Source organism: Thunnus albacares, chromosome 13 (assembly GCF_914725855.1).
Source record: "Thunnus albacares chromosome 13, fThuAlb1.1, whole genome shotgun sequence".
NCBI lineage: Eukaryota > Metazoa > Chordata > Actinopteri > Scombriformes > Scombridae > Thunnus > Thunnus albacares.
This window is the reverse complement of record NC_058118.1, coordinates 20314126-20340542: the sequence shown is the minus strand read 5'-3', so window position 1 is coordinate 20340542 and position 26417 is coordinate 20314126. Positions and strand designations below refer to the sequence as shown.

Below are 26417 nucleotides of genomic sequence, written 5' to 3'. Positions count from 1 at the left end.
AACATGTCTTTAGAGAATAACATGTCGGCAGTATGGTCCATAGACATAAAGGCAAACAATCACAGTACTCAACTGAAGAGCACTCACCTGTAGTGCTATTTCCAAAATTAAAAGAAATATCTAACACTCATTTGCTGAAGAAAAGGAGATGTGTAACTGGTTAATTATAAGCCTGTTGTTATGAAGCAATAAAAAACCCAAAAGCCCACATACCAAAACAGCATAAGTCTTGTCTAGTATGTCATTCAGGAAGACGGTCAGACGAGTACGGTATGAATAGTTGCAGTAATAAATAGCATGTTGGTTTCTTCCCATCATAGAGTGATAGCTTTTGAGAACTGTAACTGTGATGACATAAAGACGCTCAAACACACTTTAAGATGCGTTTCTTAAAGTGAAGTAGTATGCAAAAACCTCTCCTCCTGGTTCCTGCTGTTGATGGGAGATTCAACCTTGTATCCATCTAACTGCATTTAAAAAGAAAAAAAAGAGGAGCCATAACTGTCCTGTTTCAAAGTGCTTGTCTATTTTGCTTTGGTTTTCTTTGTTTGCTTGTTTTGTGTGAGTGTTTACTGCTGTGAAGACCCCTTATTATGCCATTATGTCCACTCTACTGTACTGCACTTTCATCACTGATTAAAAAAATAATAATGGAAGATAATGGTAGAACACAAGATTATCTGAAAATGTCATTTAAGCAGCATTTAGCACATGTTTTCAGGTGCTGCTTAAAATGAGCAGCAATTTCTGGTGCTTCTCATGCAGCTGCATTTTTTTTTACTGATTTGTATGAGCAAATAAAACTCTAAAATTAAAAATTGAACATTTACCACTCTATGACCACAAATTCTTTGCAGGCTTGCATGCGAATTAATTGGAACCAACCACAACTACCTGTGTTTACAGCAGAAATGAGTTGAGTCTCTTTTGGGGCTGTGAAAGTTTCAAACAAGGCACTGCGGTGGTGGCAGTGACAAAAAAAGAAAAACTTGTGGGTTTTAACTGTTATTCTCATACATTGTTTAATTTCACATTACTCGTGTTGTCTGTGAAAAAGTTTAGTGACGCACCTATTTATGAGTCATAGTTTGCTTTTCTATGCTGTGGCTATACAGTATGTTGCTACAGTGTATCTTTTGCAGGAACATCTCTCATCTTCAGGCAGGTTTAACATGTGTTTACAACATAGTATTTCTAAATGGGTATTAAAGAACTAGCTTGTGACTTTGCGCTCTGTTCCACATAAACTATAACACAGTTTCACCACAACAACAACATGAACCAGCTACAAGGCCAAATTAAAACTTGACATTCAAAGTGCACTATATATTTAATAAAAAATCGTTTACATGATCAACATATTGCAGTGGATCACAGCAAATCATCTAGACAAAACCTTACAGTGGATTTACAGGTATATTGCCCTGGTCAGCACAGCACAACTCACTTATAATCTCTTATAATCACAGCCACATCACCTAGTTGTTTAAACTCTCCCCCTACAACCACACACTCTCCACACAGTGACAATATACAGAATACCAATTCCTTGACCGTACCAATTAAACTGTTGTAAATGCAATTAGAAAATGACTCAAGTTTTTTTTATAACTGGAACATTTTACACAGCACAAGATGAAAAAGGTAAAACTGAAGACAGCACAAATGAACCACTTTCTGCACCAATAACTTGTATTGACCATTATTTAAAGTTTGAGAAGCCATATTCAAGTTTAGCAGATTTCATCTGAATAATGCAAGACAGTACAGTACATTTAGCTACAATAGCGATGAATTCATTTTGGTCACTAGCAGAATGTGGGTGGCAGCTCAGTAGCTACTTCCTTGATTCTTATCACACAGCAAAAAGATCAGAAATAAACCAACTCGCCGTCAGTGGAAAATTCACAGGTCAGTCTTTAACAGCTACAAAGAAGACGTCATACGATTGCAAATGCTGTGAGTGACAGTTTTGAATTTGAATCAATGTACGCATGCTGATATTAGTTATTCATATTGTCCAGGCTAAATGTTTATTGAGTTGACATTTTAACTTGAAACTAAGAGCTACTTGTATGTAAGTTAGGAAAGGCCACATGCAGTATATGTATGAACCTTCAAGCATGAATATGGTCATTTTTAACATGAAGCATTCTTATGATAATTTGATTTATGTGTTACAGTAGTAAAGACATGACGTCCATCTACATAATCCTCATAGCTCTCGCAACAACAGTGCTGGCAAAAGGTACACTTCAGTCTAACTGTGCCGTTAACAATATGGTGTGGATCAGACATCAGAAAAGAAAAAGATGCAATATTTTAAGAAAGGCAGAAGAGTTTACATTTTTAAAACCCATATTTTATACTCAGCAATATTAACTACACTTAATGTTAATTTGCAATAAAACTATGACTTTTAATAGTTACTGGAAAGTTGTTGGAGCAAAATACAAGAATACAATAACAATTGTATTACAATTATTTCTATTATTATTTTTAAATCAGTATTTTACATTTTATTGTTTTTGTTTGTTTTTAGGGTCTACTAAATGCAGTTTCTCTGAGCCTGCCGGAGCTCAGCAGTGTCTTGGAGTCCTGGGTCAACCGTTGCTTTTTCATCTGCCAAATACAAAAAATAGAGAGATAAAACTGATAAAAGATAACAAATATATAATATTGAAAATAGCAAAAAATCAGACAGTGACTTCACACATTGAATATGTGAATCAGCCTGAATTCTTCACTAATGGAACATTCAAATTAGGTAATGCAATGAAGAGACACTCTGGGGATTACCAGGTGGAAGAATTTGGACTGAATGGTACTTTACTGAAACAACTCAGTGTACATTTAGAAATAAGAGGTAAGGTTAAAAAATAAGGTTAAATTGTAGAAACAACAATAACATCAATTCCAGTTGTGTATGAAAAGATTTCAGTTTAAACTTGGCTGATATATATGGTGCTATATGACTATATTGCAGCCATGTTTTTGGGTTTGGAGAAATGGAAATTAATTTCTTACGTATGGTTGTGTGTGTATTTCAGTAAGGTGTCTGATGTAAATTAACTATAATTAACTGACTTGATCAAACTTGACAAGAAATATAAGCACACTAGTTTTTACTTTTTGGGCCATTTTGCCTTTATTAGACAGAACAGAAGAAAGAAACTGGAACTGGATTGATAGAATACTGCAGTAAATATAATGACTGGATTTGATTTGCTTAAACGTGCAATAAAAGCAAATTGCTTTATTATATCACTTTGGACCTATATGCACAGGCACAAGTGTAATTATTGATTGTTAGATAATTCATCATTCATTAATTTACCAGAATCTAGCTGTGATCTATGCAGCAGGCTATTATGCTTCAATCCACATTCTCTAATTTTCATTTAATATTTTCAACAATGTAAATCTAATCAGGATTAAAAATTGTGAATTTGTAATTTTTTTTTTCTTTTGTAACTATGATTTCTCATTCTTATATAATTTTAGGGTTTAAAATAAATGCCAATAATGACATGTATATATATATTTACTTTGTATTAGACTTCATAAATAGTATTATGTATGACTATGTTTGTCTTTCAGCTCCTGTGTCAGAGCCAGTTGTGTCTCAGATGTGTTTGTCACCAGAACAAATGAAGGTCAGCTGTTTCTCTGAGGGAGATGAAGTCGAGCTCATTTTGAGTTTGGACGGTTACGTACTGATGCACACTAGAGTCCACAGCCAGTCCCCGAGCTGCATGACAGCAAACATGCACTCACAGGCTGGGAGTGTAACTACACCACAAGACAAAGCCGGTGCTTCAAATGTGAGCATCAGCTTACACGGTCAGCTGATGGGAAACTTGACCTGTCATGTTTGGAACAGTTTCAGCAAACATGAAGCTGTTATTCACCTGACAGGCTGTAAAGGTACACTGTTTTAAAAAAAATTCTAATCATTTGTTTCTTTTACTTGATATTAACTCCCCTTTGCCATTTCACTTATTTCTGTTACAAATAATACAATTCTAAGCACATAGCAAATTTCCTTTTTCTACCTTTCCTCGGTCTACTGCAGTGTCCCAGACAGCTGTTTCCACTGTACATCTATTTATATACAGTAGTGTAACATAGTGTTACTGTGTTATTGCAGTAAACATTTAATGTCATGAAATTAGAAGCTGCAAAACCAATTACATCAATGAAGATACAATAAAATCTTCCTATATGATGTTGGCAGTACTATAACCACTAACCTATAGTCAGTCTCCTGAACTTTGGAAACAATGTCTTCAGTTGAGTTGAGGCTCTTTTCAGTGTAGGTAGCTGCTTCCTATTCATTCTCACTAGGGCTATGTCTTCAACTGATGCATCCCTGATGCAAGCACACAGCTACAGCTAGTAAATATCATGTCAAACACTTAATAGAGGATGCAACAATGGACAAGAAATATCAGAGATAACACTGAGAATCACATGTCTGCATCATCAAAGTCTCTACTGTAATTTTATCATAGTATCTAATATTTGTTTGTGTTTCTAGCTTCCAATTCCGACTTCCTTGTTGGGACTGTGGCTATGATAGCTGGTGCTGTTATTGTCCTTCTTGTCCTTTTGGACCCATGTCTTGGTATTTATCAGTTACATAAGAAAACACAACCCACAGCAATTAAGGAAGGTAAGAGAAAGATGTTCTCCATTGTCTTCATTTCCCCTGAGACCAGGAGGTCTATTTAATTTTCTTGTCAACTTAGAAAAAAACTATTATTCATAGGACGTAGAATAAAGCATGGATAGATATAATCTTATATAAATTGACCAAACTGAGATTGATGCAGAATTGAGCACGTTCAAGATACAAACCACGTACTGTACATATACTTGACTTTGCAGAAAACCCCAAAACTGAAGCTCAAGTTCATCGCTAATTCCTACCATTTGAAACTTTTTGTTGTAAGAAAGTTTTTATAAAACTGATTGGATGCGTTACCACAAATTAATTATATCCTTTTGTATGTATGTATCAATGTTCACTAATAAATTATCCTTGCAGATTTTTACACTACTCTGAGATGAAAGCAAATGAATGGCTTCTTAGAGGGTAGCAATGTAATATGTATTGCAGGAGGTATTCTTTTTTCTTTTTTTAAAGTTAGGCATGTAAGCTATGTAGTTATATAATGTTATGTAATATAGTAATAAATGGTCTATAACTTGCAGAAACAGAGCTGTTGTTCATAGCATCAATTATTGATTATTGTTAACTAAATTAAATTTTGTTAATGCTTGTTTATGTTACTTTTCCAGGTATTTCCAAAGATGTCATTCTCTACTCAGCTGTTACATACAAAATGCAGCACAATATTCATATCAAATGTTAATCATACAACAGCCTACATTATACAGTCTCTATCTGTAGAATATGTCCATGCCCAGCAGTACTATATTTCACAACAGACTGTTCTCCCAGTAAGTGGAGTACCTTTTTCTTTTGATTTTTCAGATAACATTTTGAATCTGTAGAGTTTGTTTTTTAAGCCTTCATGCATTTGCTTTCCAAATGTGACAGTGCTTTTATTTTCAGTGATTTGCTTTGTAATTGTGTCTGGTATTGGAAAACATATTCTTTAATAAATATGTAGTGACAGATTTACTTGTTGTTCTAATGATCAATACAACCAACACAGTTTCTTTTCATTCTGTTTCCTGTCTGTGTTTCACCATATAAACCAAATGAAGGTCCAGCACAAAGAGAGGAAGATAAAACTGTTTTAAGGTTTCCACACAACTGGTAAAAGACAGTAGACAGTTTTTGCTTTATGACTTTGTTTTTTAATCAGTAATTTGTTAGTACTGTAGCAATAAAAAATGTACCTCATGGGTAACATCTGGATTACATATACTTTAAGGTAAAATGAAATTAGATTTTATTGTAAGGGAGCTATAGCAGTGCTGGTCTACACTTTCTACTTTTAAAGATACGATATAAAAACATTGGCATTAAACAAGCGCTAAGTCTGTGTTAATGATTAGTTTGGATGTGACAACAGTAAATTCCACAGAAAATAAAACCAGAATTGTCACAATTCATGTCCAACAGTAAACGAGAAGCACCTGCAAGAAGGTAATGTGGTAATTACTATTTTACCACAAGGGGGAGCCACTGTTCACCACATTTAATTGAAAAGGACCCAAGTAAATTTGGTCAACTGCACTTTCAATATAGTAAGTGCAATTTTGAAGTACTTGTACTTGTTTACATTTACAGTATTTACAGTATGACAGTCTTTTTAAAATATGGTGCCGTGATGCCTCTCCCAATGTCTCGAAGGCTGCCTTCTGGATATTGGATGTGCAGGTGCATTGATATATATTATGCCAACAAAATAGTGTATAAAAAAGCTTAAATTATCTCTTGACTGAGTGAGAAAGAGTAAATGAGAGAGGAAAAAAAAGTGAGGTCACATAAATAACTCAAGTCAACCATTAGATGCTGATGTTCTTCTTTTCTGTGCTGTAGTTGACTTTATTCTGAAAACATCTGGATATACCAGCGTTGATCTGAGGCCAGTTTGCCTGAGTCAGTAAAATTCTAAACTTGACAGTAAACGAGTCGACTTTCTTGTAAGTTCAGTAGACGCAAAAACATTTGAACGCAAACTATTTGGAAACAATAGTTACAGCAGAGAGGAGGTGAGTTTCTCCTCTGGCTGTGAGCGTTTCACATGACGCACCATGACTGAGACAGTGACAAATAAAGAAAAAACCCTGTGGTTTCTTAACTGTCAGTCTCACGCGTGGTTTAATTCTGCATTACTGGTGCTGCATATGAGAAAGTTTAGTGATGTAGATGTTGTTAGTAATGTGTAGTGTATGGGTTTTTAAGTTTGGCTGCAGCACATTGAGAGGCAGGAAATGTTCCTTTCTTCATGTTGTCAATGTGTAAAAACCTCTCATCTTCATGCAGCTCCTGTGCCCATGTCTTTATGAATAAATAGTCTGCATTTACATACTTGTACAGACATTAGAAATGTGATGATAAGCTGTTTTATTTAAAGTTGTTTTTTCAGAGAAACTGGTACTGTGTGCTCAAGAATAACTAAAGGTGAGTAAAAGTAATTTATTCAGTATATTGATGGAAATAAGTTTTATAGTGCCTGTTTGACAAAGGTAAAGGATGTCACACCTGGAGGCTTTCTGTACAGTTGTGTCTGCAGCTGAAATGGAAACTCAAACCTCAGAGTAAAGACTTCCGTGATCTGTGTATTTTCATTTGGTTTTCAGTGTTCTGCAGTTTTAAAAGTGAAAGCACTGGTGTCAAAGGTATTATTTCTAAATGCCTTTTGACAACTAGTTTCTTACTTGAAGCTCTTTTACTGAATATATTTTAAAGTCTCATTTGGCTTTCTGTTTTTTTCAGAAGAAAGCACAATTATTTAAAATAATAAAAGTAGAAATACAGTGTGTGAAAGGCAACAACTGGGAAAATTAAAATAATACATCAGTATAATTCTTACTTTTGATGCACATTTTAACACTTGTTTTTTGCTAGGCATCTCAGAAAGAGAATGTCACTAACTGTACATGCTTAACCCTTAAAGAATTGTGCAAAGCCAAAATGTATGTTGAAATTACAGACAGGTGACAAATTAACAGAAAAACCAATATAAAGGGTGTTAGTAAGGTGTTGGGCCACCATGTGCCGCAGAACAGCTTCAATGTGCCTTAGCATTAATTCTACAAGTCTCTGCAACTCTACTGGAGGGATGAACACCATTCTTCGAAAAGATATTTCCTCATTTGGTGTTTTGATGATAGTGGTGGAGAACGCTAACATGTCAGTCCAAAATCTCCCATAGGTGTTCAACTGGTGACTGTTAAGGCCATAGAATATGATTCACATCATTTTCATACTCATCAAACCATTGTGCCCTATGGACAGGGGCATTGTCAACCTGGAAGAGACCACTCCCATCACGATAGAAATGTTTCATCATAGGATAAAGATGATCACTCAGAACAATGTTGTATTGATTTGCAGTGACCCTTCCCTCTAAGGGGACAAGTGGACCAAAACCATGACAGAGCCACCAGATCCCCTCTCTGTAGGGGTCAAGCATTCAGACCTGTATCGGTTTTTCCTCTAATTTGTCACCTGTCTGTATCTATTCAGTAAAATGACTGAAGTATGCCTGTGTAACTTAACAGCGTATAATTGCAATATAATCACAGCACAGTGTTCATATAAGTTCTGCACTACTGAATTAATATAAGTAAAACTTTCCTGAATGTAAAAACTGATACAAGAAGTTCACACACTTTGCAATAATTGTTTACCATACAACTAAACAATTATTGTAAAGCAACTGTATTAATGGTAAATGGAATTGGGAGGAAGTTCCCCTCAGCATGAATGTCTTAAGTGTTTAAATCAGTAGGTTCATTCTTTATTTTGTTATGTATGTCATAGCTACATTCCTTGGTCATTAAAATTTTATCTAAAACAACAAAGTACATAAGTATAAACATTTTTTAAAATAATTTTATAGTTTGTAGAGGTATGAAATCTGAGAGGGTATAAATTATTATACTTTTTCTGAAACTGTGACTATGAAAAACGATAATACAGACATGCTAATCATATTAGTCAGGCTGAATTTTATTAGAATTGGCTTTTTACCTTCAAACTAACAACTGACCTTAAATTTAGTAATTTTACAGTATATAAATACAGTTTAAATATACAAATTTAACATTTAAAATGACATCTGATTTATGTGTTACAGCATTAAAAACAATGATTTCCATCTACATGATCATCACATCTGCGGCAACAACAGCTCTAGTAAAAGATTAACACAATGTAAAAATATGTTACTGTAGAAAACAGTATTGTGTATAATAACAATAATAATAATATTATTAATTCACTAAAAATATGATTTAATGTTCTATCTAGAGTAAATCTAGGTCTTTGAATAGTTAATTGCTCAATAACACAGGAAAATATATTGTAATATAAAAAGTTGAAACAGTTATCTATTCCATCCGGTTTGCGTTTAGTTGGACCATCATTTATTTTTCAACAGGACAATGACCCCAAACACACCTACAGGCTGTGTAAGGGCTATTTGACCAAGAAGGAGAGTGATGGGGTGCTGCGCCAGATGACCTGGCCTCCACAGTCACCGGACCTGAACCCAATCGAGATGGTTTGGGGTGAGCTGGACCGCAGAGTGAAGGCAAAAGGGCCAACAAGTGCTAAGCATCTCTGGGAACTCCTTCAAGACTGTTGGAAGACCATTTCAGGTGACTACCTCTTGAAGCTCATCAAGAGAATGCCAAGAGTGTGCGAAGCAGTAATCAAAGCAAAAGGTGGCTACTTTGAAGAAACTAGAATATAAGACATATTTTCAGTTGTTTCACACTTTTTTGTTAAGTATATAATTCCACATGTGTTAATTCATAGTTTTGATGCCTTCAGTGTGAATCTACAATTTTCATAGTCATGAAAATAAAGAAAACTCTTTGAATGAGAAGGTGTGTCCAAACTTTTGGTCTGTACTGTATATTTGACTATTACGGCAGCAAGAAACTTTTCTCATTTTAAGAAGATCCTTATCACGTCATAAAAAGATATTTTTCATGTTAGTCTGAGATATATACAGACATAATTATACTTGCATTTTTAGAGTGACTACTATCATAAATATGTTTTTGATTATCATATGTAAAATTATACTTGTGGGAAATTAAACAGCTCAAGCAGGGTTCGGTCTCCAGTTCAGGCGGGTGCAGGGGTGGTGGTGGATAGTCTGTGGTCTGATAGAGAACACTGCACAGACCAGTAACTTATTTATAGCCAGAACGTTTTGTGATAACAAGATAAAGTGGTTTGTTTTTATAACAAGAAAAGTTTCTCGTAAAAATGGAATAACATGAAAATGATCTTGTTAAAATGAGAAAAGTTTCTCGTTATAACAAGAAATGGAACAAATATGTTTTTTGCCATGGTGGCAGCAATGCCCTGCTACTATATCTGTTGACTCTTAAAAATAAAAATCAAATTGCTCAAGAGGTGAAAATCTTCTGTCATCAGAGTATTAGAAATAGCAGTAGTGTGTCTGGGTTTGCTTTTGGATAATAGTTTGTAAATTTGTAGCAATAATTAGTAAATAAATATGACTGGTTATAATTTCTTACATATTATTTAACTTTTATAGCTACTTACAGTACATATACCATTTTAGGATTGTAAAAATACTGCAAACAACATTCATGTTAATAGATTCATTACATTTTATAAAAATATAAAAATAATCTCTGAATTTCTTATGCAAAATTTTTGAGATGCCTGCTATGAATTAGCCTTTATGTTCTTGTTGGATCCAACTTGACAAGTTAATTTTGCTTTTATAAGACAGAACAATAAAGAGAGACAGGAAACATAAGGCGAGAGAGGGAAACAAGTAAGGGATAATGGACAGCAAGCGGGTCATTATTGTGAAATGAACCCCGACAGGGTGTTGCAGGATCCTGACGCAAAGCAGAGGGGTCTTGAATCACTCTGAATTACCCTTATTACACGGCTATTTACTAAAGAAATCAATAATCTGATACAAAATATTGGTTTAAAAATGATTTTATTGATTTAAAAATGATTCTATTGCTTCCACTAAAAAACTGTCATGCATAGCAACTTGAATATCTATGAAAACTCTGTAGCCCTCTTAAGATTATGACGTTTCTGTCATTCATCTCTATTTTTCCCTCTTGCTGGGGCTTTGCAGTTGAAACACCTGGAAACACAATTGTTACTAATGTTACAACTGGTAACAATATTACTATTATCACTACCGCTTATCACTTAAGTTAGTGTGTAGCGATACGCAACTATACTAAGAGAGGCACTCACCAGATCTACTGCCGTTACCTGGATTGGAAGACAGGATCTTGCTAAACTTTTCCCTTTCTGTAATGGTTGGAGCCCAGTAGCTCTTCAGGCTGTCGTCACATCTGTGCCCGGTCACAGACATTATCTCTAATGTTTTAGTTGGTAATTTTACCGGCCTTCTTTCTGCGGATTTATATGATTGAAAGTAGTCCTCCAGAGTCTAACTGCGTCCTTAGCAACAGTCTGTTATTCATAGCAGTGGTCCTGCTATTCAGAAATAACAGACCGCAGAATGGTGTAATTGACCAATCAGAATCGGGTATTCAACAAAGCTGTGTAATAACAAACAAGTAACGACATGCAACAAAGTTTCCCACTGGTGTGCTCTTTAGGCCACTGGAAAGAAATATAATGACTCAAATTATTGGCTAAAAGATCTTGATGTCATCAAATGAGATGTCACCATCAGGTTTGAGTCAATATGTTTCATTCCATATTTTCAAACTTTCATTCTATGTTCTCAGTTTTCCATCACATTTTAATCAGGAATTGTTATAATGTACACGAATAGCCCTCAAACGTGCACTTAGAACTGTTTAATAACTCTAATCCTGTTGTCTCTGCGGCTTAGGCCTCACAAGTTTTTTCTACAGTCAAAATAGAAATCGGAATAGATATCAGCTCCATACATCACAGATCTGATAGTAAATTTTACATTGTACTAGGTTTTATACGTAGTGTATACAGTACATGCGTTTGTCTTTCAGCTCCTGTGTCAGAGCCAGATGTGTCTCAGATGTGTTTGTCACCAGAAGAAATGGAGGTCAGCTGCTCCTCTGAGGGAGATGAAGTCCAGTTCATTTTGAGTTTGGACCAGAGTGAGGACCAGAACCCACAGCCAGTCCCAGAGAAACTGGACAGTGGACACACAAAGTTTGCCAAGTTCACATATCTAGAATATAGAACTATAATAGTCATCACAATTCATGTTCAACAGTAGAGCAAGAAGCACCTGCAAGAAGGTAATGTGGTAATTATTTTTTACCACAAGGGGGAGCCAATGCTGAGTGGTAAATAGAAAACACAAATATGTATAAATGCACACACAACCATCACACATACTTATGATATGTAAGTTCTACCACTACTAGAGCAAACATTACTATTATAGCTGCTACTGATGCATACATAACAGCCATTATCACAATTAATAATGTAATCACAATGCAAATACCCATAATTACTGCCCTGAAGGATCTGAACATTGACATACTAAGCTCTGCCTTCCAAAACAGATGGAGATTGGCACCTCCTTCATCATTACTATAATCAGTCATTATCATTATGATGTACAGTCCAAGTCAAAGGTTTGAACACACTTTCCCATTCATTTGAATGAGAAAGTGAGAGAAACTTTTCACTGGTACTGTAGGCAGGACAGGTATGTATCTCCTGATCAACTAACTGAATTAAATATACAGTATACACATTTGTAATTGTGTCTTTGTATACAGTGCTGGATGTTAGTTCATCCTATCACCATATGTTCCAGCACTGAAGCATCAGTCACCACTTGATGAGAAAATGAAATAAATCAATGTTGAATAAAGTATGCTAAAAGATTTCCTCATTATTCTTGCTGTTGATCAATACTTGATACCTTGTTATTGCTGCCTCTGGTTAGCTAATCAAAACTGAAACCTCATCTGCAAATGTCATAACTGCCCAAAATATGTACTGTTGGGTGCAGTGTAGAATGTGGAGCAATGTCTGGTGCTTTATTTATTTATTTATCTTAACTTATTTAGATGAGTCAATAAAACTCTAAACTTGACAATCAGCGAGTCTGCTTTATTGTAAGTTCAGTAGACCCAAAAACATTCTATCACAAATTCTTAGAAAGATTGAATGCAAACTATTTGAAACCAATATTTACAGCAAAGACGAAGTGAGTTTCTCCTCTGGCTGTGAGCCTTTCACATGACGCACCATGGCTGAAACAGTGACAAGGAAAGAAAAAACCCTGTGGTTTTCTAACCGTCAGTCTCACACATTGTTTAATTATGCATTACATGTGCTGCATGTGAGAGAGTTTAGCGATGCGGATGTTTGTTAGTAATGTGTAGTGTATGGTGTTTTTAAGTTTAGCTACAGTACATTGAGAGGCAGAAAGTGTTCCTTTCTTCATATCGTTGATGTGTAAACACCTCTCATCTTCAGGCAGCTCCTGTGTCCATGCCTTTATGAATAAATATTCTGCTTTTAAATACTTGTAAAGACATTAGAAATGTGATGATAAGATGTGTGCTTTAGTGTTGTTTTTTTCAAAGAAACTGGTACTATGTGCTCAAGAATAACTAAAGGTGAGCAAAAGTAATTTATTTAGTATATTGAGGGAAATAAGTTTTACAGTTCCTGTTTGACAAAGGTAAAGGATGTCACACCTGGAGGCTTTTTGTGCAGCTGTGTCTGCAGCTGAAATAGAAACTCACACCTCAGAGTAAACACCTCTGTGATCTGTGTATTTTGTTTTTCATTTGGTTTTCAGAGCTCTGCAGTTTTCTAAGCAGAAGCACTGGTGTCAATGGTGTTATTTCTAGATGGCTTTTGAAAACTAGCTTGTGACTTGAAACTCTGTTTTACTGAATATATTTTAAAGTCTCATTTGGCTTTCTGTTTATTTCAGAACAAAGCACAATTATTTTAAATAATACGAGTCAGAAGACAATGTGTGAAAGGCAACAACTGGGATTAAAATAATACATTTGCATGATTCTATGACGTTTACTTTTTACATACATTTGAACACTTGTTTTTTGCTAGGCATCTCAGAAAAAGAATATCCCCCGACTGTACATGCTTAACCCTTAAGGAATTGTGCAAAGCCAAAGTACATGTTGTAATTATCTAGCTATTGCTGAAGTATGCGACTTAATGGTGTATAACAGTGTATTACTGTATGCACTAATATAATCGCAGCACAGGGTTTGTTTGAGTTCTGCACTACTTGAAGTAAAGGGTTAAAGATTTTTAGGTTTGTTAGTGAATCCTTTATTATGCCCCTCTGTAGACACATGTATACTATATGTGCAGGTTATGGCTCATAATTACCTAGACTGCATTTGTTTTATTGCATAAAACATACTCACGTTTTTGGACATAATATTTCTTCAAAATATTAACATGTTGTCACAATATTAAGAAAATGTCTCAGGTGAATGGAGCCATCCACATAATGACTGGAACATATCATGCAGGACATGGTAATGTTAAAATAAATATACTTAAATAAATATAAAAAAAAACCCAAAAATTTGCATTTGGAATTGTCTTATGTTTGAGAAACCATATTTGTGTAAGATGTTCAGTAAGTTTGTAACTACAAAAGCGATTCTTGGTATTGTGTTCACTGGCAATGTGGGTGACAACTCAATGACCGCTTCCTTGAATCTTATCATACAACAAGACTGCAAAAAGACAAGAAGAGCATAAACCAGCCCACTGTCAGTGGAAAATTCACAGATCAGTCTGTAACAGTCATGAAGAAGACATTGCACCATTGTGAATGCCGTGAGTGAAAGTTTTGAATTTTAATCTACACATACCGACATTAGTTAAAGCAGAATGTTTTTTCATTATTTTATAGTTTGTAGAGGTATAAAATCTGAGATTGTATAAATTCTTGTGCTTTTTCTGAAACTGCGTGATTATGAAATACGATAATCCAGACATGCTAATCATATTGTTCAGGCTGACTTTTTATTAGATTTAACTTGTTACCTTGTTACCAACTGACCTTCAGTTGATTAATTTGACGGTATATAAGTACAATTTGAGTATAAATCAAATTTAATATTTAAAATTACATCTGATTTATGTGTTACAGCATTAACAACAATGATTTCTGTCTACATGATCATCACATCTGCGGCAACAACAGCTCTGGCAAAAGGTAAACACAGTGTAAAAATGTGTTACTGTAGAAAACAGTATTGCATATAATCATAATAATAGTTCAATAAAAACATTATATAATGTTCTATCTAGAGTAAATCTAGGTCTTTGAATAGTTAGTAGTTGCTTAATAACACAGGAAATATATTGTGATATAAAAAGTTGAAACAGTTACCTATTATTTCCTTTACCCTGCTGAAATTAAATGCTACACACAAATTACTACAAATGATGTTATTTGTTGTCAGTATTTTACATTGACAATTATATTTTCTTTCTTTTCCTTCAGGGTTTATGGAATGCAATTTGTCTGAAGCTACTGGAGCTCGCCAGTGTTTTGGAGCAGTGGGGCAGCCGTTGATTTTTAATCTCCCAAATACAGCAAGTACACAAGTTAGGTTGACAAAGGATGGCAAATACATGATTTTCAGAATTAAAAACAATCAGATACTGACTAATAATGAATCTGGAATCTTCACCAATCAAACATACAAACTGAATAATGCAACAAAAAATTACACTGGGGATTACCAGATGGAAGAATGGTATTTGAATGGTACTTCACTGAAAAACGTCACGGTGCATCTAGAAATACAAGGTAGGTAAAAAAAAACAAAAAGTTAATCTGAAACAAAAAGTTTGTTCAATACAATTCTACACAAAAAAATCTATTGTATATCTAAAACAGGAAAAAAGCAGACATTTTAAACTAGGATAACAGACAGTAAAGGGTGGTGCTTATTAAATATTTGTGTTAATTAAACAAACAAATATATATTTGACTACTACGGCAGCGAGAAACTTCTCATTTTAACAAGATCCTTATCACGTCATAACAACATATTTTTCATATTAGTCTGAGATACACACACACAGATAATCATACTCTCATTTTTAGAATGATTACTATCATAAATATGTTTTTGATTACTATATGCGAAACTATACCTGTGGGAAATTAAACAGCTCAAGCAGTGTTTGGTCTCTAGTTCAGGCGGGTGGGGAGGGGATACTGGGCTTTGATGCTGCTGAGAGAGACGCTGCTCAACTGAAGTCATGTGGACTTGTGCGCTATCAGAAGGGAAGGAGATGTCTGTTCTTGTCAGATAATATCTGTGGTCTGGTAGAGAACACTGCACGGACCAATAACTTATTTATAGCCAGAATGTTTTGTGATAACAAGATAAAGTGGTTTGTTGTTGTTCATTTTAGTCAGGAACTGTTATATTGTACACAAATAGCCCTGAAACATGCAATGAGAACTGTCTAACAACTAATCCTGTTGTCACTGTGAAAAAGCAACTAGGCCTCAGAAGTTTTTTCTACAGTCAAAATAGAAATTGGAATAGATATCGGCTCCATACTTTACAGATTTGATAGTCAATTTTACATTGTAGTAGGTTTTATATGTAGTGTATACAGTACATATATTTGTCTTTCAGCTCCTGTGTCAGAGCCAGCTGTGTCTCAGATGTGTTTGTCACCAGAAGAAATGAAGGTCAGCTGCTCTTCTGAGGGAGATGTCAAAGAATTCAGTTTGAGTTTGGACGGTTACGTACTGATGAGGACCAGAACCTACAGCCAGTCCCAGAGAAACTGGACGGTGGACACACAATCCTTGACTGGGATTACAGACAAACAAGGCAAAGCCAACGTTTCCAGTGTGAGCATCAGATTACATGGTCAGCTGACAGGAAACTTGACGTGTCATGTTCAGAACAATGTTAGCAGAGATGAAAAGGTTATTCACCTGAAAAGCTGCAAAGGTACAGCGTTTGAAGGTAAATGCCATCTTTTCTAAATATCAGCTCTTCACTACCATTTCACTTTTTTATTTAAGAATTTTATCAATTAAATTCATTATAAAAATCACATTTTGTTTTCTAGTCTAACTATCCTGTGGTCTGGTAGAGAACACTACTTTTCTTTTTAAGATTTTTCACTATCTGATACTGCAAATCACTTGTCTTGTTGGTGGAAAGTAACCATGTCAAACTCTCTTATGACTATATCATTATTTTGTTTTTAATAATAATTACACATCCACTGAACACCTGAAGATAAAAATGGACAAGAAATATTTGAGAAACATATTGGTAGCTTTGAAGTTGACACATCAGTCCCATCATGATTTCTAATTTGGTTTGATATTTGTTTTCTAGATTGTGTTTCTGGCTTCTCTGTTGTGACTGTGATAACTGGTGTTGCCGCTCTGCTTCTCCTTGTGACCCTGTGTGTTGGTCTAAACCATCTACATAAGGAAACAACACCCATCACTGTTAATGAGGGTAAGTGAAAGACATGCCGTAATCTTTATTAATGCATATTTTACAAACCATACTTGACATTCCTGACCATCATTTTGCTACTGCACTATTTTACAGGTAGGTTACCATAGTTTTATAGATTTTTGGAAGTTTTTTTCTGCATTTGAGGTATCTGTTGCGGTATGTTAATTTGAATGCGCCATGAAAATTGACTTTCTTTTTTTCCTTTTTTTAAAGTTAGGGATGCATGTAATTATGTAATGTTGCGTAATGTAGTAAATAAACAGTCTATAACTTGCAAAAACAAAGCTACTTTATTTACTTTTATTTATGGAATCAATTATTTAGCATCAAATCTGAACCAAAAGATCCCATTAGTGCAATAATTATGTTTCATTAAATGAACAAGCTGAAACAACACATTAACATAACCAGTTTTCACTTCAAATATAAAATACTTGAGGTTACAGTAAAACTATGAATCTTTAAATCTATCCATATCATTTTGCACAATCTGATACTGTATCTGATGGAAAGTACCAGCAAAAAAGAGCAGGTTTTCAAAGTTTGCCTGAATCTTGTGCATTTCTGTGATGATATGTCAGGGGGAAAAGCCCCCCTAACCCAACCTGAGCATCTAATATTATTTGTGAAAAACTGTTTGAATTTACACAAAGATGTGGAGTATCATTATTGTTAACTAAATTTCATTTTGTTAATTCTATTTTTTTGTTACTTTTCCAGGTATTTCCAAAGATGACATCCTCTACTCAACTGTTACATACAACTTGTTTAAGCAGTACAATAATTAAGCAATATTATACAAGAGGGTGTGCTTTACCGTCATTATTGGCACGACAGTGATGTGGTCAGGAACAAGGTGCTTGAGTGTAATATTGCGATTATACAACATTTACCAACAAAATAAAAGATATAAACAAAATGTATTCATATTGTGTGGCAGTTTGCTCTAAAAATAAAAAACTTTTTGCTTGTGTTATCTCTGTTTCCGTGGAAATACATGGGGTATGACTAATACCTGGAAAACAATCACTCACGTCAGTATACTCCAATGTAATAAAACCTAGTTTACTACTCCGGCAAGTAGGCCGACCCTTAGTAATGACCTAGTAACAGAGACGATTTCTAGTCCCTGTTGAGTCAGCCAGCCAACTTGAGCTAATGCTTTCTAGAAATCATGGGATTTCCAAAACTGAATAAATACCACACATATAAACACAAAACTGCTTTGCTAGCTCAATCTGCTGAAAGATAGGATATCTGCTGAAAAGAAAAAACATTTCATGGACAGATTTAGCCACTACGTCCGCAAACTTCACATATACTTTTAAGCTAGCTGTGCCGTGTCACTGACACACTGGCACAGCTGATGGAGGATGCCAGAGTAGGAACTAAGATGTACTCTCAACTGAAGGGAAAAGTGCTAAGTTTTGCTGTGTATGGAGGTGCAAGGTAACGATAAAGAGTGGAGAAGGGTTCGGCTTTTTCAGTGTGTGGGAGGGTGTGTGTGTATAACTTGTCCCACTGCCTCAGAGTTCAATCCCCTCGGTAAAGGGTCTGTTTTGTTTTCTCCACAACTGCTAATCAGTTCAGTTCGATCCAGTTTCACAAACATAAGAGAAAGACAACTCAAAACTCTGCTCCGGGTTTTCACCGCAGATCCCCCCCACAAAACAAAACAAACAAAAGACACTGGCAAAGCAACACAGTACGTAAAATAAACCCAGCAGAAATGTCAAATAGGTTGGACCACCGTGTTTAACTATATATCTTCAAACATTACAGTTACAGCTGAAAATGACAACAGAAAAGAAAACAAATTTGCCAAGTTCACATGTCTCCGCAATTCAAATCAACCACCAGTCGTCTACCCAGAAATGACTGTTGTTAGCATGACGTCACGGTCTGTGGTTCTAATGAATGGCAGAGTTTTTAGTGATGAGGCTTTATTCATTTGAGCACAACTAGGTGTGCTGTCATGCTGGTTTGAGCATGTTCTAAATGTCTAATTGACCAATCAGATTGCTTGGTCGGAACTACATGTTGTATAATCCACAATAGACTGCTCTTCCGGTAAATGAAGTACTTTTTTCATGTGATTTTTCAGATAACATTTGTGAATTTGTAGAGTTTGTTTTTAAGCCTTCATGCATTTGTTTTCCAAATGTGACAGTGATTTTACTTTGCTTTGTAATTGTGTCTGGTATTGGAAAATATTTTTTTTTAATAAACATGTAGTGACAGACTTACTTGTTGTGCTAATGTTCAATATAACCAACATAATTTCTTTTCACTCTGATGTTTCCTGTCTGTGTCTCACCATATAAACCAAATCAAGGTTCAGCACAAAGAAAGGAAGATAACACTGTTTTAAGGTTTCCAAACATCTGGTTGAAGACAGTAGACAGTCTTTGCTTTATGACTTTGGTTTTTAATTAGCAATTTGTTAGTACTTCAGCAATAAAAAATAGAACTCATGGATAACATCTGGATTGCATATATTTCAAGGTAAAATGATATTAGATTTTATTGTAAGGGAACTATAGTAGTTCTGGTCTACGCTTTCTACTTTTAAGGATACCATATAATAACATTGGCATTGAACATGTTAAGTGCTAAGTCTGTGTTCATGATTAGTTTAGATGTGACAACAGTCAATTCAACAGAATATAGAACTATAATAGTCATCACAATTCATGTCCAACAGTAGAGCAAGAAGCACCTGCAAGAGGGTAATGTGGTAAGTATTTTTTACCACAAGGGGGAGCCAATGCTGAGTGGTAAATAGAAAACACAAATATATATAAATGCACACACAGCCATCACACATACTTAAGATATGTAAACTCTAAACTCTAAACTGTAAACTCTTTCTCATTCAAATGAATGAGAAAGTGTTTCCAAACTTTTCACTGGTACTGTAGGCAGGACAGGTATATATCTCCTGATCAACTAACTGAATTAAATACACAGTATACACATTTGTAATTGTGTCTTTGTATACAGTGCTGGGTGTTAGTTCATCCTATCACCATATGTTCCAGCACTGAAGCATCAGTCACCACTTGATGAGAAAATGAAATAAATCAATGTTGAATAAAGTATGCTAAAAGATTTCCTCATTATTCTTGCTGTCGATCAATACTTGATCCCTTGTTATTGCTGCCTCTGGTTAGCTGATCAAAACTGAAACCTCATCTGCAAATGTCATAACTGCCCAAAATACGTACTGTTGGATGCAGTTTAGAATGTGGAGCAATGTCTGGTGTTTTTTTTATTTATTTATCTTAACTTATTTAGATGAGTCAATAAAACTCTAAATTTGACAATCAGTGAGTCTGCTTTATTGTAAGTTCAGTAGACCCAAAAACATTCTATCACAAATGCAAACTATTTGAAACCAATATTTACAGCAAAGACGAAGTGAGTTTCTCCTCTGGCTGTGAGCTTTTCACATGACGCACCATGGCTGAAACAGTGACAAGGAAAGAAAAAACCCTGTGGTTTTCTAACCGTCAGTCTCACACATTGTTTAAATATGCATTACATGTGCTGCAGGTGAGAGAGTTTAGCGATGCGGATGTTTGTTAGTAATGTGTTGTGTATGGTGTTTTTAAGTTTAGCTACAGTACATTGAGAGGCAGGAAGTGTTCCTTTCTTCATATTGTTGATGTGTAAACACCTCTCATCTTCAGGCAGCTCCTGTGTCCATGCCTTTATGAATAAATATTCTGCTTTTAAAAACTTGTAAAGACATTAGAAATATGATGATAAGATGTGTACTTTAGTGTTGTTTTTTTCAAAGAAACTGGTACTATGTGCTCAAGAATAACTAAAGGTGAGCAAAAGTAATTTGTTTAGTATATTGAGGGAAATAAGTTTTACAGTTCCGGTTTGACAAAGGTAAAGGATGTCACACCTGGAGGCTTTTTATGCAGCTGTGTCTGCAGCTGAAATGGAAACTCACACCTCAGAGTAAACACCTCTGTGATCTGTGTATTTTGTTTTTCATTTGGTTTTCAGAGCTCTGCAGTTTTCTAAGCAGAAGCACTGGTGTCAATGGTGTTATTTCTAGATGGCTTTTGAAAACTAGCTTGTGACTTGAAACTCTGTTTTACTGAATATATTTTAAAGTCTCATTTGGCTTTCTGTTTATTTCAGAACAAAGCACAATTATTTTAAATAATACGAGTCAGAAGACAGTGTGTGAAAGGCAACAACTGGGATAAATATAATACATTTGCATGATTCTATGATGTTTACTTTTTACATACATTTGAACACTTGTTTTTTGCTAGGCATCTCAGAGAAAGAATATCCCCCGACTGTACATGCTTAACCTTTAAAGAATTGTGCAAAGCCAAAGTACATGTTGTAATTATCTAGCTATTGCTGAAGTATGCGACTTAATAGTGTATAACAGTGTATTACTGTATGCACTAATATAATCACAGCACAGTGTTTGTATGAGTTCTGCAGTACTTGAAGTAATTGGTAAGTGTGTGTGTGTTATTTTAAAAGGGTTAAAGATTTTCAGGTTTGTTAGTGAATTCTTTATTATTCCCTTCTGTAGACACATGTATACTATATGTGCAGGTTATGGCTCATAATTACCTAGACTGCATTTGTTTTATTGCATAAAACATACTCACGTTTTTGGACATAATATTTCTTCCAAATATTAACATGTTGTCACAATATTAAGAAAATGTCTCAGGTGAATGGAGCCATCCACATAATGACTGGAACATATCATGCAGGACATGGTAATGTTAAAATAAATATACTTAAATAAATATTAAAAAAAACAAAAAACTTGCATTGGGTATTGTTTCATGTTTGAGAAACCATATTTGTGTAAGGTGTTCAGTAAGTTTGTAACTACAAAAGCGATTCTTGGTATTGTGTTCACTGGCAATGTGGGTGACAACTCAATAACCGCTTCCTTGAATCTTATCATACAACAAGACTGAAAAAAGACAAGAAGAGCATAAACCAGCCCACTGTCAGTGGAAAATTCACAGATCACTCTGTAACAGTCATGAAGAAGACATTGCACCATTGTGAATGCGGTGAGTGAAAGTTTTGAATTTTAATCTACACATACCGACATTAGTTAAAGCAGAATGTTTTTTCATTATTTTATAGTTTGTAGAGGTATAAAATCTGAGATTGTACAAATTCTTATGCTTTTTCTGAAACTGCGTGATTATGAAATGCGATAATCCAGACATGCTAATCATATTGTTCAGGCTGACTTTTTATTAGATTTAACTTGTTACCTTCAAACTAACAACTGACCTTCAGTTGATTAATTTGACAGTATATAAGTACAATTTGAGTATAAATCAAATTTAATATTTAAAATTACATCTGATTTATGTGTCACAGCATTAACAACAATGATTTCTGTCTACATGATCATCACATCTGCGGCAACAACAGCTCTGGCAAAAGGTAAACACAGTGTAAAAATGTGTTACTGTAGAAAACAGTATTGTGTATAATAATAATAATTCAATAAAAACATTATTTAATGTTCTATCTAGAGTAAATCTAGGTCTTTGAATAGTTAGTAGTTGCTTAATAACACAGGAAATATATTGTGATATAAAAAGTTGAAACAGTTACCTATTATTTCCTTTACCCTGCTGAAATTAAATGCTACACACAAATTACTACAAATGATGTTATTTGTTGTCAGTATTTTACATTGACAATTGTATTTTCTTTCTTTTCCTTCAGGGTTTATGGAATGCAATTTGTCTGAAGCTACTGGAGCTCGCCAGTGTTTTGGAGAAGTGGGGAAGCCGTTGATTTTTAATCTTCCAAATACTACAAATACAGAGTTAAGGTTGATAAAAGATGACAAATACAGGATTTTCATAATTAAAAACAATCAGATAGTGAAAAATAATGAATCTGGAACCTTCACCAATCAAACATACAAACTGAATAATGCAACAAAAAGTTACACTGGGGATTACCAGATGGAAGAATGGTATTTGAATGGTACTTCACTGAAAAACGTCAAAGTGCATCTAGAAATACAAGGTAGGTAAAAAAATGTTTATCTGAAACAAAAAGTATGTTCAATATAATTGTACATGACAAAAAATCTATTGTACAGGGGAAAAGCTGACATTTTAAACTAGGCTAATAGACAATAAAGGGTGGTGCTTATTAAATATTTGTGTTAATTAAAAAAACAAATATATATTTCACTATTACGGCAGCGAGTAACTTTTCTCATTTTAAAAAGATCCTTATCACGTCATAACAAGATATTTTTCATGTTAGTCTGAGATACATATTGACAGATAATTATACTCGCAATTTTAGAGTGATAACTATCATAAATAGGGTTTTGATTACTATATGCGAAACTATACTTGTGGGAAATTAAAACAGCTCTAGCAGTGTTCGGTCTCAAGTTCAGGCGGGTGGGGAGGGGATACTGGGCTTTGATGCTGCTGAGAGAGACGCTGCTCAACTGAAGTCATGTGGACTTGTGTGCTATCAGAAGGGAAGGAGATGTCTGTTCTTGTCAGATAATATCTGTGGTCTGGTAGAGAACACTGCACGGACCAATAACTTATTTATAGCCGGAATGTTTTGTGATAACAAGATAAAGTGGTTTGTTGTTGTTCATTTTAGTCAGGAACTGTTATATTGTACACAAATAGCCCTCAAACATGCACTGAGAACTGTCTAATAACTAATCCTGTTGTCACTGTGAAAAAGCAACTAGGCCTCAAAAGTTATTTCTACAGTCAAAATAGAAAATGGAATAGATATCGGCTCCATACTTTACAGATTTGATAGTCAATTTTACATTGTACTAGGTTTTATACGTAGTGTATACAGTACATATGTTTGTCTTTCAGCTCCTGTGTCAGAGCCAGCTGTGTCTCAGATGTGTTTGTCACCAGCAGAAATGATGGTCAGCTGCTCTTCTGAGGGAGATGTCAAAGAGCTCAGTTTGAGTTTGGACGGTTACGTACTGATGAGGACCAGAACCTACAGCCAGTCCCAGAGAAACTGGACAGTGGACACACAAGACAAAGCCAACGTTTCCAGTGTGAGCATCAGATTACATGGTCAGCTGACAGGAAACTTGACGTGTCATGTTCAGAACAATGTTAGCAGAGATGAAAAGGTTATTCACCTGAAAAGCTGCAAAGGTACAGCGTTTGAAGGTAAATGCTATCTTTTCTAAATATCAGCTCTTCACTACCATTTCACTTTTTTATTCAAGAATTTTATCAATTAAATTCATTATAAAAATCACATTTTGTTTACTAGTCTAACTATTCTGTGGTCTGGTAGAGAACACTACTTTTCTTTTTAAGATTTTTCACTATCTGATACTGCAAATCACTTGTCTTGTTGGTGGAAAGTAACCATGTCAAACTCTCTTATGACCATATCATTATTTTGTTTTTAATAATAATTACACATCCACTGAACACCTGAAGATAAAAATGGACAAAACATATTTGAGAAACATATCGGTAGCTTTGACATTGACACATCAATGCCATCATAATATCTAATTTGGTTTGATATTTGTTTTCTAGATTGTGTTTCTGGCTTCCCTGTTGTGAATGTGGCTGTGATAGCTGGTGTTATCGCTCTGCTTCTCCTTGTGTCTCTGTGTGTTGGTCTAAAACATCTACATAAGAAACCAAGACCAATGACTGTTAATGACGGTAAGTGAAAGATATGTCTTTATCTTTATTAATGCATATTTTACAAACCATACTTGACATTCCTGACCATCATTTTGCTACTGGACTATTTTACTGGTAGATTACCATAGTTGTATAGATTTTTGGAAGTTTTTTTTCTACTTTTAAGGTATCTGTTGGTATGTTCATGCACAATGAAAGTTGACTTGCAAATACTTAAGCATTGCTTGCAGAAAGAATCCATCACAATGATCTCTAATTAAATCTCCTTTGTTTAATGTTACAGACTAACACTAGCATTGTGATTGAGAGTATGGACTGATTTGAAAAGAATGCAATATATTTCCAAACAGCAATAATATTATAATGTTACAAAAACAAAAGAAGACATTTCACATCTGTTTTCACTTTTTCCAGGTAATTCTGACAATGAAATCATCTACTCAGATGTTGTTGTGATGAAGAACACAAGGAAAGGTCGACCCATCTCACATCAAAATACAAAATAATTTTCTCCTAAAACAATAATTCAATCACCAGCCCAAGTCTAAACCCTAACCATAACCTTGTTGGAAACCTCATGTATAACCTTTAACATGATATAATGATCAGGGATCATTGACTATGTGACTTGGGAAAAAAAAGTTCAACTAGTCCAACTATGGACTATTCCTAAAGTAAACAAGAATAGTTTTAATTTTGATTTTTGAGGTTTTTTGCATTTGTTTCTCAAACATAACATATACTTTTATATGATTTTATTAACTATTTTTGCTTTGTAATTGTGTGGCATTGTGTTTTGTCCTGTGTATTTTACATATATTTTTCAAATAAACATATTGGCAACATTTGTATATTTTTAACGTAATGTTTCATTCACCAAGGTCAAAATGAAAAGAGAGGAGATAACTTCAGTTATTAATAAAAGTAAGTGGAGTTGTGCTTGTAATTAGTATAAGGTCAGTCATTTAGTTATAAAACATGTTGCTCATGGGTGACATCTGGAGGACGTACACTGTTGTTGCAGTTACTAACAATAGATTAGAGTACAGTGGAGTAGAGTAAATTACAGTAGAGTACTGTATAATGTCCCAGTGTGGCAGTCAGTAATAATATATAAAAGAGGAATACAACAATCAGTTGAAACAACAATCAATACAAAAAATGTATATCAGTATAAAGAGACAGAGGTACAGGCTCCAAGCAACAGATCATTTTTACCACAAGATGGAGACAAAAGTCATCACATGTAACTAGATGATGGAAATGGAACAAAATCATTACAATACATTGAATTTGTTGTAACTTCATGTCAATTTTAGTGGGGCTATTCAGATACTGGATTCATGCACACATTGATACTAGACTGATGCACACACTGTCTCCACTCCAACTGTTACATCATGTTGGAGTCTCATCCTACTGTTACAGTCCACATGGGCTACATACAGTATGAGAAGGCCACTGTGTGGTTTAAATAATCAAAAGTCCCCTTTTTCCAGTCTTTGTTGTGATTAATTTCCACATTCAGATATTTTTGTCATGTTATCTGGGTCCACAGGGTGGGAGCAAAGTTGATGCTGTAACTTAACT

The 26417-nt window shown here is 34.7% G+C and overlaps 3 protein-coding genes and 1 long non-coding RNA gene across 16 annotated transcripts in view; 2 read left to right on the top strand and 2 right to left on the bottom strand.

Moving 5' to 3' along the window:
• The window catches only part of LOC122995083 (solute carrier family 22 member 5-like), an 82016-nt gene that overhangs the window by 14055 nt on the left and 41544 nt on the right, over nucleotides 1-26417 (bottom strand). The gene's annotated exons all lie outside the window — the stretch shown is intronic.
• Nucleotides 39-7536, bottom strand: LOC122995087. Its single transcript, XR_006406719.1, has 3 exons — nucleotides 7526-7536; nucleotides 3084-3086; nucleotides 39-126 (listed from the first exon to the last, which is right to left on the bottom strand). It is a non-coding gene; the product is annotated as an uncharacterized LOC122995087 (long non-coding RNA).
• On the top strand, nucleotides 1470-5646 carry LOC122995084. 4 transcript variants are annotated; one of them, XM_044370076.1, is made up of 6 exons: nucleotides 1470-1911; nucleotides 2184-2248; nucleotides 2543-2866; nucleotides 3601-3927; nucleotides 4541-4675; nucleotides 5305-5646. In XM_044370076.1, exons 2-6 carry the CDS (start codon nucleotides 2194-2196, stop codon nucleotides 5376-5378), a joined length of 915 nt encoding a protein of 304 aa, XP_044226011.1. In that variant the 5' UTR covers nucleotides 1470-1911; nucleotides 2184-2193; the 3' UTR covers nucleotides 5379-5646. The 4 variants fall into 4 exon arrangements, with proteins under 4 accessions (XP_044226011.1, XP_044226010.1, XP_044226008.1 ...); XM_044370075.1 differs by having other exon boundaries at nucleotides 1470-1959; XM_044370073.1 differs by lacking the exon at nucleotides 2184-2248 and having other exon boundaries at nucleotides 1470-1959.
• The window catches only part of LOC122995085, a 34328-nt gene continuing 21850 nt past the window's right edge, over nucleotides 13940-26417 (top strand). The window contains exons 1-7 of one of the 3 annotated variants that reach the window (XM_044370077.1): nucleotides 13940-14461; nucleotides 14778-14843; nucleotides 15135-15443; nucleotides 16288-16488; nucleotides 24195-24332; nucleotides 24714-24845; nucleotides 25242-25667. In XM_044370077.1, coding sequence (XP_044226012.1) covers nucleotides 14431-14461; nucleotides 14778-14843; nucleotides 15135-15443; nucleotides 16288-16488; nucleotides 24195-24332; nucleotides 24714-24845; nucleotides 25242-25333 — 969 coding nt within the window. In that variant the 5' untranslated portion in view covers nucleotides 13940-14430 and the 3' untranslated portion in view covers nucleotides 25334-25667. Of the gene's footprint in view, nucleotides 14462-14777; nucleotides 14844-15134; nucleotides 15444-16287; nucleotides 16627-17007; nucleotides 17334-24194; nucleotides 24333-24713; nucleotides 24846-25241; nucleotides 25668-26417 lie in introns of those variants that run through there. The other 2 variants (XM_044370079.1, XM_044370080.1) reach the window with 2 other exon arrangements.

Bases quoted from the DNA above. Each gene is read 5' to 3' on its own strand.
- LOC122995084 (XM_044370073.1), top strand. From the start codon at position 1,755: ATGCAAGACAGTACAGTACATTTAGCTACAATAGCGATGAATTCATTT. The intron at 2,867-3,600 runs GTAAGGTTAAAA...TTTGTCTTTCAG, and splicing joins TGTACATTTAGAAATAAGAG to CTCCTGTGTCAGAGCCAGTT. The intron at 3,928-4,540 runs GTACACTGTTTT...TTGTGTTTCTAG, and splicing joins TCACCTGACAGGCTGTAAAG to CTTCCAATTCCGACTTCCTT.